Below are 14336 nucleotides of genomic sequence, written 5' to 3' on the forward strand. Positions count from 1 at the left end.
GTCTCTCTCTTGTACTTGATAAGTGAGCTCTGTTAAAGAAAATAACTTAATTGTTGGAAGCCTTCTGCCTCTGTCCCAAATGAAAGTATTCTTGCCATAAATTGCTGACTTCAGGGTTAGGTAAAGATGAATAGATAAAGAGAAGCTTAAACAGTGGCATTTTACTACAAAGGCCTTCTATTAAATTTTTTTAATGTGTTTCTTTTAGATTACAGCCCAAATTAAATTCCTGTACGAGGAACTTGGACTTGACAGCACCAGTGTTTTCGAGGATCTTAAGAAATACCTGAAATTCTGAAACACTACATTCAACTGGGAATTGGAAACACACTGAAATATTTCATAGTCTTACTTCCAATTGAGTTAGCAAAAAAAAATTAATAACTTGAGACTTTTAAGTTATTAATTTTTTAAAATGTGCTTCTCCATCTAAATTTTGCTTAGTCTACATCTCACTTGCTTATACTATTCTCTCCATTGATGCACATGCCCATTGACCTAGGAAAGTAGTTTTCAAATCATGCTCCTTAGAAGGACATGGAGTAGAGGGAAGGCAAAGATTGGTGATAGCAGAACTCTAGGCCTCCCTTCCAGTCAGAACAGTTGAGCAGTTTACAAATTAGTGTCCTGCCTCTTTGCTAGCAAATGCTTTTAGATACTGTGGCAGTGAGTCATCCTCTAATTTCTATGACTGCATTTTAAGGGAAAAGATAAAATTCTTCCTCTTAAAATTCGTTAGTTTTTGAATAATCTGGGGTCCTAATGTGTTCTGATCATCCCTGATTGATGCTATCTGAATAAAGTTATAAGCTCCTATAAGCGATAATTTACTTTTAAACATTTTATTTTTTTCAAAACATTTGAGAACCTTTCTTAAAGCAGTTACATTCAAGCTACAGAAATATCGAAGAATTAATGATTGTTCACCAAGCAGCATGCTGTACATGAAGCTATTACAAATGCTTTACAATCCCAGTGAAACGCCAGTGTCTTCATCTCTTCATAAAGGTGCCTAACACGAGGTATACAGTATGTTCAGTACACTGGAATAGCATGCTCGATTGGAAACAAAGCATCTATCTCTGAAAGCTGTTTGGTGATGAAGGAGATTCTTCGTGTTGTGTTCAAGGATGAGTCCCTCTCCCTTGTCCAGAAAAATGCCACTTGTATCAACTTTACTGCCTTTGTTGGCAGAATTGGTACTTAACCTTATTCTCATTGTAGCGGGAAGGCCCGAAATCATATTCTGTAGATTTAACAGTGTTGATTCTCCAAAGTTCAGAACCACGATAAAGATTCTATCTATGCCATCCAGCTCTCTTGTGTACACAACATAGTGGCTGTCATTCCTCAAATGGCAAAACCAGCCCCTGTTGAGGAGTAGCTCATTGGCATGAAGTAGACTTAAATCTTGATATAACTTCAAAGCCGATCTGGGCTGAGTCTTTTGGACCTATTTTTTAAAAAAAGTATTTACATAAGTGTTTGATTCTAAGAATTGTTTGTAAGTATTTTTAATATATTGTAAGCAGTTATTTACCCAAAACACTTGCTCCAGTTTTGCCCCTTATAATTGCCAAATTGTAAGCATCAATAAGTAGGTAAGAACAATTTATATAAAAACTGATAGAAATGACAAATTCGGGTTTCAGCTTGTCTGGGAGTCAATAAGTATGCACAGTGCTCTGCTACATTGTAGAGTCTGTAGAGATCAAATTTGACTCCACTTTAGGAATTCCAAAACAAATGTCCATGTCTAAGATGAATATTTAACTTGCATAAAGTCACTCTGTGCTATGTTGTAACTGCCAGATGGCCAGAAGGAAAGCAACAGTGGACTCAGACTTCTGAGGAATTTGGATTTGTTCCCCTTTGTAGACTAATGTGTAAGTTGCTGTTGTGCGAAGACCACGTAACTTTAGCAGACATGTATTTCTTGCACAGCTAATAGAAGAGAAAGTTGAGAAAAGGATGCAAAATAAAAAGCTGCCTAAGGTGAAAGTTAGAAATTGTAGATTTTTTTTTTACCATAATAGTATGTGTTCATTAAAGATGATTTGGGTTTATTTTACAGCTATATAAAACATAATTTGATGATATACTTCTAACCTTTCAAGCATTTTCTGTTATTGACTGTATAATATAGCCTCCATAAATGTTTTTAATGACAATATTCTGTTGAACGGTTGTACCATACTCAACCATGCCTTTTCATTTTGACGGTAGTGTTTCTAATATTTTCTATTTTTATTCCCCTCCCCCAATTTTTGTATTATTTAAGATAGATTATCAGAAAGACAGTTACTTTGTCAAAGAGTATGGGCACTTGATACATAATGCCAAATTATTCTTCATAAGAGCTGTTGCCAAATCAGTGATAATGTTCATTTAACTGTACTCTTGCCAGCCATGTTTACTGGAGTGATAGTTGTTATTGTGGTTGTTATTGTTCTTTAGGGGTAGGTTCCCAATATGTGGTCTTTAAATAATTATCTAATGGTGTTTAAAAAGATGTTTATTCTGTTTGTTAGGTACAAAGATATTTATGATACATGTATGACTTGTCAAAGTTATTAACATTTTCTCTAGCCTTAGGTAATGCATGAAAGCACATGTTTCAGTGCCGCTCACATAAGAAGTGCCCGGTAAGTGTTAGCTATTATTGTCTACCTGAGTTACTACTTTCTAGAAGTATGTTGAAGTCTTTTTCTGTAATTGCAGATTTGTTGATTTTGCATTTGAGTAGTTTCTATATTTTGAAGCTGTTAGATGCATAGTCATGATTTTTAGTGGAATGTTTTATCAATTTTTGAAAATTGCCTTTGTCTCAATATAATGCTTTTCATATTGAACTATATTTTGTCTGCTATTAAATATTTCCGAGCCTGATTTTTGTAATTTTATTTTTTATTCAATTACAAGAAGAGTACATACTATAAAAAGGTTTTCTTCAACACCTTTCCATAGCTTCACAGTTCCCCTCAGAGACAGGCACTATAACTATTTATATGTTCTTTTGTTTTTATGTATCATGAAATGATACATTCTGTGCCTATGCAAACATGTTTACATATTTTTCTTTACACAATTGGTGACATGTTACCATTCTATACTTTATTGAATACATGTTTGAAATGGTCTCATATCAACGTATATAGAGCTCTCATTTTTAAAAGCTGCATACTGGGCCCATAGTTGATAGAACTGGTTTTCTGTTGATAAAATATTTAAATCATTTCTTGTGTCTTCTACTAAACACAAGTGTTGCAGGCCAGGCAAGGTGGCTCAGGCCCATAACCCTAGCACTTTGGGAGGCCAAGGCAGGCAGATCACCAGAGGTCAGGAGTTCAAGACCAGCCTGGCCAACATGGTGAAACACCATCTCTACTAAAAAATACAAAAATTACCCGGGCATAATGACGTGCACCTGTAATCCCAGCTACTCGGGAGGCTGCGGCAGGAGAATCACTTGAACCTGGGAGGCAGAGGCTGCAGTGAGCCGAGATCATGCCACTGCACTCAAGCATGGGTGACAGAGCAAGACTGTCTCAAAAAAAAAAAAAAAAAGTGTTGAGATCCTTTAAGTATTATTGCGTACATGTGCAAATATTTCTAAGTACAAGTATTAGGAATGGAATTATTAAGTCAAAAGATAACCTCATTTTTTGTGTTTATAGCTATAGCTGGGTTGCAAGCTTTCTATTATTTGCTTGCTATATCTTCATTTTAATTCTTTGTGTTTTGTGTTAGTGTTTATGTCTGTTTTTGTTATCTGAGTGGTTTTATCTTTTAATAAGCTAATTTAACCCATTCATATTTGTAATTATTGTATTATTTAGACATAATTCCAAAGCCCTATTTTATTTGTGGTTATACTATTGTTTGGGTTTTTTTCTATTAAGCTTTTTATTGGATTGACTGTATAATTTTTTTCTTCTAGTATTCTTTGAAAATTTGAAAATTTTTATATTATGTCTAGTGTTCTTTGAAAATAATTCTCTGAAAATTATTTTTATGTCTGTCCTAATTTTACCATTAAAATTATGACCACCTTAAAATAATTTTTCTCAATGTCTAGAAAAATGCTGGCCAATAGAACTTTCTGTAATGCTGGAAATGTTCTGTATCAGAGCTATCCAATATGGCAGCTAATGAGCACTTGAAGTGTTACTATGACATGGGAACTAATTTTTTTTTTTTTTTTTTTTGACAAAATCTCCCTCTGTTGCCCAAGCTGGAGTGCAGTGGCATGATCATGGCTCACTGCAGCCTCAACATCATGGGCTCAAGTGATCCTCCTACCTCAGCCTCCTGAGTAGTTGGGACTACAGGTGTGTGCCACAATGCCCAGCTAATTTTTTTCTTAAGAGATAGGGTCTTACTATGATGCCCAGGCTGGTCTCAAACTCCTAGGATCAAGTGATCCTCCAGTCTTGGCCTCCCAAAGTGCTGGTATTATAGGCCTGAGCCACCATACCCAGCAGGAACTAAATGTTTAACTCTATTTAATGTAATAGTCACAGTGGTTAATGGCTACTGAACAGCTCAAATCTAGAGTTACTCTCTTTCCTGTGCAAAACAAACACTGCTCTCTTATTTGCTTGCTCCTGTGTGCCCCCTCCCACCCACACACCCTCCCTGCTAACATTTCCCATATAGAATCAAATCACTAAGATGTTTGTTCCAGAATACCTTGTTTTACATTGTGTATCAAAAATTATTTAAATCAAGTTATATTATTTCCTTTTCTTTCTTTAATACATTGTATCTCTTAGAATTGTTATGTTTTGTTTTGTTGGATAGTCCCTTGACTATTCTTTCAGAAAGTGGCCACACATGGTAAAATGTGGGTCCTTGCTTTTCCATCTCTGTTTTGCTCTCTTACATGCTAGTTTGAATGGATATAGAATTCAGTTTCCATTACAACTTTGAAGATAGAGTTCTAATGTGGTGTAGTATCCAATTGAGGATTCTGATGCTAGTCCAATTCTCAACCCTTTTCTCAGGCAATCTGTTTTCAGGTTTGGTTTCTTTCTGAGTAGTTTTGGAGTTCTCTTTATCCTAGCTGTTCTGAAAGAAGATAAAGTCTTCCTTTATCTCTGGGTTATGTGTTTTATTTCTTTGTATGTTTCCTCCAGTCTGTTCTCCTGTGCAGTTGTTTTTACTGCATGTTGGAATTCTGTATCTATCTTCCATGTATCCCAATTTTTTCTTATGCTCTTAATTCTTTGTCTTTTTCAGCACATTCTGGACAAGCCCCTGGATCAGTTTTTCAGCATACTAATTAGCACTTATGTTCTATTTTATTTCATTGTTTGACAGTCTTTTATACTTCTGAGATATCTAATCACTTCTTGAAAGAATCTCAAGGAGCTCCATTAAACAGCAATCTACTGGGGGTATTTATACTTATATTTAAGTCTTATGTTTGCTATATTTTCTCTGCTTTCTACAGTGTTCTGTTAGGAATGGTGTCTCCTTTCATGGCCTTGGTTTTTCTCAGATACTGTGTGATTCTTGATCTGTTTGCTTTTGTGTTTTGACCTTCCTTGTTTGCCTGTCTTTGGTTGCCTGCCTCTCATAATGGGAAGCCAAGTTGGATGTGGGTCTGACTTGTCTTTGGGACATTGGGATGTGGGGTTCTTTTCCTACTTGAAGGTGATAAGCTTGCTAGATTCCCACCTTTTTTCTCCTGGCCTCTGTGACTCTGAGCTGAGTAGTAAAAGCTCTCCTTTCTGAGAGCATTCCACAGTGAATTCTCGCCAGGGACGGCGCTAGAGTTAGGTCTTGTTTTCCTTCTTTTCTTTCTTCTGATGCACTTTTAGAAGCTTCAGGCTTTGTTCTACTAATTCTACCATGCATGTGATCACCAAACAGTTCTGGAATGTTTTTTCCTCAGGGAAATTATGCCATGGCAAATTGCAGGAGTTCAGGAAATTCCTACAGTGCTCTCTCCCTTAGAACTGTTTTTCTCCTGTATGTTTTAGACTCCCACTTCTAGCCTCTGGTTTTTTTTTTTTTTTTTTGAGACGGCCTTACTCTGTCACCCAGGCTGGAGTGCATTGGGATAATCACACCTCATTGCAGCCTTGATCTCTTGGGCTCAGCCTCCTGAGTAGCTGGGATGACAGGCACATGTCACCAGGCCCAGCTAATTTCCCTTTTTTTTTTTTGGCGAGGTTAGGGGGAAGGTAGAAACAAGGTCTCACTATATTGCCTAGGCTGGTCTCAAACTGCTGTGCTCAAGCATTCCTCTGGCCTTCGCCTGCCAAAATGCTGGGATTACAGGTGTGAGCCATGGTGCCCAGCCCTAATTTTACTTTATATATTTTAGAAATTACTTAAATTTTCTGTTCCTTTCCAGGGTCATTTGGATGTATTTTATTAAAACGGCATTGTCTGGGATTTATGACTTAGTATCTGTCATCACTCATGATCATTTTTAAAGACTTTGTTAATCTGATAGAAAAAAGTATCATTGTTGGCTGGGCACGGTGGCTCACGCCTGTAATCCCAACACTTTGGGAGGCCGAGGTGGGCGGATCACCTGAGGTCAGGAGTTTGAAACCAGCCTGTCCAACATGGTGAAACCCCATCTCCACTAAAAATACAAAAATTAGCCATACATGGTGGCAGGCGCCTGGTGGGTGCCTGTAATCCCAGCTACTTGGGAGGCCGAGGTAGGAGAATCACTTGAACCCAGGAGGTGGAGGTTGCTATGAGCCAAGACCACACCATCGCACTCTAGCCTGGGCAACAAGAGCGAAACTCCATCACAAAAAAAAAATAAAAAATAAAATAACTGTTTTAATTTGCATTTTCTCTATCTTCGCTGGCATGCATTTTTATGTAGGACTTCCTACATACTGTATTCATATTGGCCTATGGGAATATTTTAGACATGAGACTCAAGAGGCATTCAACCCATATATGTTTTGTGTCTTCAAGACCTACAACTATATAAAACAAAGCTTATACTATCCAGGAATTCTCAGTGGTGCTTGTAGCAGGGAGCTGTGGGAGCAGGAGGGTTTGTGTGGCTTTCTATATCTGAATATCCTGGGGAGTTTCCTCAGATTACTCAGTAGACTGGGATGGGGCATGGTGTGTGGTGGAGGGTGCTTTGCATTTCTTAAGTATCTCCATGTGGCATCTATAATTTCATTTCCCCTAAATTGGTTTAGTTTGTTTTCCAGTGAAGTTTTCACTAGTGAATGACATTAGTGCTTGATCACTATGGGAACAGAAAAAAGGGCAAAAGCCAAAGTGGTATTAGTATGCCAGAGCAACCACTTTAAGGATCATGTATGGCTTCTGTTTCTTCAAAACAGTAGTGTGGATTTGAGGATTGATCTCCTTCCTGCCTGCATGGCTGCCTATCCACCCGCCTCTCTCCGTGCCTTTTGAGAGGAAGAGAGGAGGAAGGGCAGCTGGGCTAGCTAAAAAACTTCCATAAAATTTCCTTCATAGCTCAAAGGCCTTAGTAAAGGTCATCGCAATGAAGACTTGTATATTCTATATGATACTTCACTTCACTTGGTAGATTTGTACCAGTTTGTATTTTCACAAAGGCATGATTTACAAACTCCTTACAAATTGAAAACTGCAAGGAAGTCTGTGATTGATTTTAAAGAGTATCCGTTAAGGTTTAGACACATTCAGGGTGAGTGTGTACTTTCAGTAGAAACCCATTTCTTGTTTCTAGAATCAACATAAAATTTTCACTGATACTTACATCAACATTCACAGTGTGGTAATCTGAATTGGTAGGTAACCAGGTGTGACTAGCTTCAGAAAAACCAGCATTTGAACTATTGTCCCACTGCATTGGTGACTTTGAGCGAAGGGTATTCTATGTCAAAAGACCAGAAAGGGAAAACAGTGGTTTGGTTATTAAAAGAAATGTACTTTGGTCCTGATTTACTTCATAATTATTTAATTCCCTGTAGTTCTTAGCTAGTGTTTGTACTCATTAGCATTTGTGATGAAAAGGCCTTAACATTTGGTACACAAACCAGTTTCACCCTTTTAACTAGAAAGTACCTAATAACATTTTGAGTTTGAATAGACAATACTAATCGAACTTTAATACATGCTTGAAATCTTTGCTTTTTCCTAAAAATCAATAATATAGGATTTCAAAATGTGCTATTGCCAATTTACACGACTTCTACTATGGTACAGTGATGGTGAATTTAAGAACACTGCCATGTACAAGTGAGTGTGAATTCTGTCCTACTCATTTATTCAGCCTGGTTATTGCTCATGAGTGCGCACACACAAATGTAGGAGCTGATAGAGGAAAAAAAAGCTTCACCTTAATCAAATATTAGGGAAATTGGATCTCATACAATTGAAAGCTAACCAGGCAAATTAAAGTTGCAAGATAGTCGTCTACCCAGCAACACAATTCTGAAATCTGTAGCTACAAAATGAAAACTGCTTAACTCTCAGGCTGTGCACTGCACCTGATAACAGAAAAGGGTCCTTGTGCTGTGGTCACCCAAGACCAAACAGGACAAATGAGAACTAAAGAAATAAGTGTTCCTAACACCACATTTCAAGTAGAGGGAAATGAATAATAAACTAAACCACTGGTTCTCCAATTTTAGTGTGCCTCACAACACAGTATTCCTGGCAAAATAAATAAATAAATAAATAAATTTTAATGTGCCTATCAGGTAGAAAACATCTTTAAAATGCCCTACCCAAGAAATTTAGTTGTGTGGCTCCAAAAGCATTTTTAAAATAAGCTCTCAGACCACCAAGAAAGCTGAGAATTCTTACAGTAAGAAAGAAAAGCAAAGTAACCATGATTTTCAGCAATGGAATAGAGAGATAGTAAGTTCTCTGATTTGGCAAAAAATAAAAAATGAGTACTTGGTTTTATAGCTGTGATGAATAGTCAAGTTGTATTCAACTTACAATATCATAGCTTTCATTGAGATTTGTGGCTACAATATTTCCCATTCCAATTTCTTCTCCATAGTAAGTTATAGGAGTTCCAGGGAGTGTGAAAAGAAGCATGTTCATTACGTTGACATACTCATTCCCCAAACGCGAAGTCAGCCGGGAACTGTCTGGTCCACCAATCTGAAAGGCAGATATTTTTAAGAACACATCTGTATACACAGTTTTCTGAAAGATTTACCCTATTTCACAGGAAGTTCACAACGTAGCAAAACAAAGTAGATGTGGTACCTTGGTACTAGCAAGCCTGGACTTGAGTCCTAGGCCTGCTATTTGCTGTGTAACTGACCAATTTATTATCTCGGCCACTGATGAGCAAGAAAAGGGTGATAAGAATTTATTTTACAATGATATTGCAAATAAAACTCAGAGGGTACATAGTCATATTTTCTCATATCTGGATAAGAATATTGACAGGAAAGGAAACAAAACTGGCAGAGAGCAAGACAAGGGAATAAGGTGAAAGGGACAGGCATGAGAGACTTCTGATGTGTCCTCTTTTGTTTTGACTTATGAACTATTTACACAAAATTTTTAAAGTAAATCAACTTTTAGGAAGAATTTACATAGTCCAAGATGAAATTTTATCAAGTGTTTTCTATTTGTAAATATATTTCCATGTTAAATGTTCTAGGTATATTCTAGCCCTTATTTTAAAAAGAGTTTGTTTAAATAAGAATTTATTTAAATCACCTGACAACTCTCTCCATAACCCACAACTCAAACCCTCATGTGCATATGCTGAGCATGGCACTTTACTTTTTAAAAAGTACTTTCACACCTATATTTCCCTCCTTCACACAACAGTGCTAGCAAGTACTATCTCCATTTTACAAATGAGGAAACAAGCTCTGAGAAATTACATCATTTATTCAAGTAGTAGTATGAGACAGAACTAGCATTTGAACTTGAGTCTTAGGACAAAACTTAATTGCTACAATTCAAGAAATAGGAGGTTGCTTTTTTTTTTTTTAATTTCCTTAGATGTATGAAAATGATCTTTATAATTATGTTTTTGTAGACCATTGTGAAGTATTTTTCTATTTTTATGGCCAGAAAATTAGGTCAATTTTTGCCTCCATCCTTTTATTCTTTTCACTGTCGTGAGATCTTCTGACAAGAAACCCTTTGATTTCTCAAGACTTCTGGACATAGACCACAACAAACTCTGGGAAAGGAAGAATGTGATTTCCAGAATTATACTACTTAAAATGTCCAGTTTTTAACAACAACAACAAATTTACAAAACAGTCAAAACAGGAAAATATGGCTTATATAATGGTGGGGGGAGTCAATAGCAAATGTTGCTTAGGAAGACCAAACATTGGACTTACTAGACAAAGACTTTAAACCAGCTAATATTTTGATATTCAAAGAAAAAACCTGTGCCTAAAGAATTTAAATAAAGTATATGAACAGTTATCAAATAGATAAGAGAAATTATGAAAAAATAAAAATGTTAGAGTTAAGAAGTACAATAGCTAAAGTGAGACATTTACTAGAGGGGCTTGAGAAATTTGAACTAGCAAAGGAATCAGAAAACTTGAAGACTCAATTGAGAGTATCTGGCCTGAGAACCAGAAAGAAAGAGAAGAATGAGGCCAGGCGCTGTACCCACCTGTAATCCCAGTGCTTTGGGATGCCAAGGCAGGAAGATGCTTGAGCCCAGGAGTTCTAAACCAGCCTGGGCAACATGGTGAGACCCCATGTATACAAAAAAATTAAAAATTTAGCCAGGCATGGTGGCATGCACCTGTAATCTCAGCTACTCAGGAAGCTGAGATGGGAAAATTGAGCACAGGACATCAAGGTTGCAGTGAGCCATGTTTACACCACTGCACTCCAGCCTGGGCAACAGCAAAACCCTGTCTCAAACAAACAAACAAAAAAAAAAACAGACTCTCAGAGACCTGTGGGATACTATCATGCATACCAACATATGCATAATGGGAGTCTCAAAAGGAGAGAAGGGAGAGAAATGGTCAGAAACAATATTTGAAAAACTAATAGCCACCAACTTCCCAAATCTGATTTTTTTAAAAATTGTGTATCTAAGAACCTCAATGAACTCCAAGTAGGACAAAATTTTTAAAAACCCACACTTGGACGTATCAGTCAAACTGTTAAAAGACACAGAATCTTTAAAGGAGCAAAGAAAATTGGTACATCACATGTAAGGAGTCTCAATAAGATTAGCAACTGACTTCCTATCAGAAACCATGAAGGCCAGAGGGCAATGAGATGACATATTTGAAGTGATGAAAGAAAGAACTGTAAACCAAGATTTCTATATCCAGCAAAACAGTTATTCAATAATGAAAAAATGAGCTACTACTTCATATGTACTATGATGAGTATAATTTTTAAAACCAAGACACAAAAGTGTTGGTGAGGATGAAAAGACATTGGAACCTTCGTACATTGCTGATGGGAATGTAAAACAGAGAAGGCACTATGGAAAACAGTTTGGTAGTTCCTCAAAATCATAGACGTACTATATGATCCAAGGCTGGGCACAGTGGCTCACACCTGTAATCCTAACACTTTAAGAGGCCAAGGTGGGAGGATCACTTGAGCTCAGGAGTTCAAGACCAGCCTGGACAACATGGCGAAACCCCATCTCCACAAAAAATACAAAAATTATCCAGGTATGGTGGTATGCACCTATAGTCCCAGCTACTTGGTGGGAGCTAAGGGAGGAGGATTGCTTGAGCCCAGGAGGTCAAGGCTGCAGTGAGCCATGTTCACACCACTGTGCTCCAGTCTGGTTGACAAAGTGAGACCCTGTCTCAAAAAAAAAAAGGCTGGGCACGGTGGCTTATGCCTGTAATCCCAGCACTTTGGGAGGCCAAGGCAGCAAATCACTTGAGGCCAGGAGTTCCAGACCAGCCTGGCCAACATGGTAAAACCCCATTTCTACTAAAAATACAAAAATTAGCCAGTCATGGTGGCACATGCCTGTAATCCAAGCTACACAGGAGGCTAGGGCATAAGAATTGCTTGAACCCAGAGGCAGAGGTTGCAGTGAGCCGAGATCATACCACTGCACTCCAGCCTGAGTGATACAGTGAGACTCCATCTCAAAAAACAAAAACAAGAAAGTACTATGTGATCCAGCAATTCCACTCCATGGTATAGATCCAAAAGAACTGAAATCTGGGGCTTAAACAGATATTTGTACACCATTGGTTTGTAACATTATTCCTATAGCCAAAAGGAGGCAAAACCACAAATGTCACCAGCAGATGAATAGATAACATGTGTTACATAGGTACCATGGAATGTTATTCAGTCATAAGAAGGAGTAAGATCTGATACATGCTATTGTATGTATGAAGGAAACTTGAAAACATTAAGCTAAGTAAAATGAGGCAGACACAAAAGGACAAATATTGTTATGATTCCACTTATATGAGGTACCTAGAATAGGCAAATTTATAGAGGCTGAAAATAGAATGGAGGATATCAGGGGTTAGTGGTGGAAGTGAGGAATTATTGTTTAGTGGGTACAGATTTTCTGTTTGGGATGATAAAAGTTCTAGAAACTAATAATGGCGATGGTTGTACAACATTTTGAATGTATTTAATGCATTGAATTACACACTTCTAAATGTTTAAAATTATGTTTTATGTATATTTTGCAATAATTTTAAAACAAAAGATTCCTCAGGAGGCCAGGCACAGTAGCTCACACCTGTAATCCCAGCACTTTGGGAGGCTGAGGCAGGCAGATCATGAGGTCAGGAGACCAAGACCATCCTGGCTAACGGTGAAACCCTGTCTCTACCTAAAAAATACAAAAAGTTAGCCAGTCATGGTGGCAGGCACCTGTAGTCCCAGGTATTCGGGAGGCTGAGACAGAAGAATGGTGTGAACCTGGGAGGCAGAGCTTGCAATGAGCTGAGATCGCACCACTGCACTCCAGCCTGGGCAACAGAGCAAGACTCCGCCTCAAATTAAAAAAAAAAAAATCCTCAGGAATTCACAATAAACTACTAGAAACGAAAAACAAGTTCAGCAATGTTTTAGGATACAAGATCAATATACACAAATCTATTGTATTTCTATACAATAATAATGAAGAATCCAATTATGAAATTAAGAAAACACTTCAGTTTACAATAATATCAAAAGAACAAAATACTTAGGAATAAATTGAACAAAAAGTGTAAGACTTATACAATGAAAAATACAAAACATCATCGAAAGAAATTAAAGACCTAAATAAGATACATCTGTGTTCATGGATTAGCAGACTTAAGATGGCATGACTGCCAAAAATGATAAACAGATTCAATGCAATCCCTATCAAAATCCCAGATGGCTACTCTAAAATTTATATGGAAATCCTAAAATTTACATGGAAATATAAGGTACCCAGAACAGCTAAAACAATCTTGAAAAATAACAAATTTGGAGGACCCATCCTTCTCTATGTCAAAACTTACTAAGCTACACTAATCAACTCAGGGTGTTGAGGCATAGAGACTGACATATAGATGAACAGAACTGAGAGTCTGGAAATCAACTGATTTTCTTTTTTATGTTTTGTTTTACATTTAGAGACAGAGTCTCACTCTGTCACCCAGGCTGGAGTGCACCCTGGAGTGTGATCATGGCTCACGGCAACCTTGAACACCTGGGCTCAACTCCCACCTCAACCTCCCAAAGTGCTGGGATTTCAGGTGTGAGCCACCATGCCCAGCCTACAATCAGTTGATTTTTCAACAAAGGTTCCATGATAATCCAATGAAGCAAAGAATAGTCTTTTTAGCATGTGGTGCTGGAATAAATGGACCAGGCAATGGTTTCTAATGTAACACTAAAAGTAAAAGCAGCAACAACAATAAAACAATTGGACTTCATAAAAATTAAAAACTTTTATGCTTTTCAAGGGACACTATTAAGAAAGTGACATGAAAGCCCACAGAATGGGAGAAAATACTTGCAAATCACCTATCCAGTGTATATCAGGAATTCTTAAAACTAAACAATAAAAAGACAACCAAATTTAATTATAGGCAAAGAATTTGAATAGACATTTCTCCAAATAAGACATGCAAATGTCCAATAAGTGCATGAAAATACCCTCAACAAAATTAGCCATCAGGGAAATGCAAAAAAAAAAAAAAAATACAATGAGATAACAACTTGACACTCAGCAGGAAGGCCATCATCAGAAAAGCAGACCATCACAAGGCTTGATGAGATGTGGAAAAATCGGAACCTCGTAACATTGCTGGTGGGAATGTAAAATGGTGTAGCTACTTTGGAAAACAGTTTGGCAGTTCCTCAAATAGTTAAATGTAGACTTACCATATGCCCAGTGGAGCAATTCCACTCCTGGATATATACCAGAGAGAACT

The 14336-nt window shown here is 37.3% G+C and overlaps 2 protein-coding genes across 11 annotated transcripts in view; one reads left to right on the forward strand and one right to left on the reverse strand.

Moving 5' to 3' along the window:
- PREPL (prolyl endopeptidase like) overlaps nt 1-2889 on the forward strand; it is a 42947-nt gene extending 40058 nt beyond the window's left edge. For all 10 annotated transcript variants that reach the window (XM_063648756.1, XM_054473812.2, XM_054473825.2 and 7 more), the window contains one exon: nt 209-2889. In XM_063648756.1, the coding sequence (XP_063504826.1) occupies nt 209-298 (90 nt within the window). In that variant the 3' untranslated portion in view covers nt 299-2889. The remainder of the gene's footprint in view (nt 1-208) is intronic.
- Nucleotides 1013-14336, reverse strand: part of SLC3A1 (solute carrier family 3 member 1) — a 45628-nt gene continuing 32304 nt past the window's right edge. Inside the window, exons 8-10 of the mRNA XM_054473830.2 lie at nt 8926-9093; nt 7736-7852; nt 1013-1453 (exon numbers count right to left, since the gene is read on the reverse strand). Coding sequence (XP_054329805.2) covers nt 1013-1453; nt 7736-7852; nt 8926-9093 — 726 coding nt within the window. The remainder of the gene's footprint in view (nt 1454-7735; nt 7853-8925; nt 9094-14336) is intronic.

The sequence above is a fragment of the Pongo pygmaeus genome, chromosome 12 (assembly GCF_028885625.2).
Source record: "Pongo pygmaeus isolate AG05252 chromosome 12, NHGRI_mPonPyg2-v2.0_pri, whole genome shotgun sequence".
NCBI classification, from domain to species: Eukaryota; Metazoa; Chordata; class Mammalia; order Primates; family Hominidae; genus Pongo; species Pongo pygmaeus.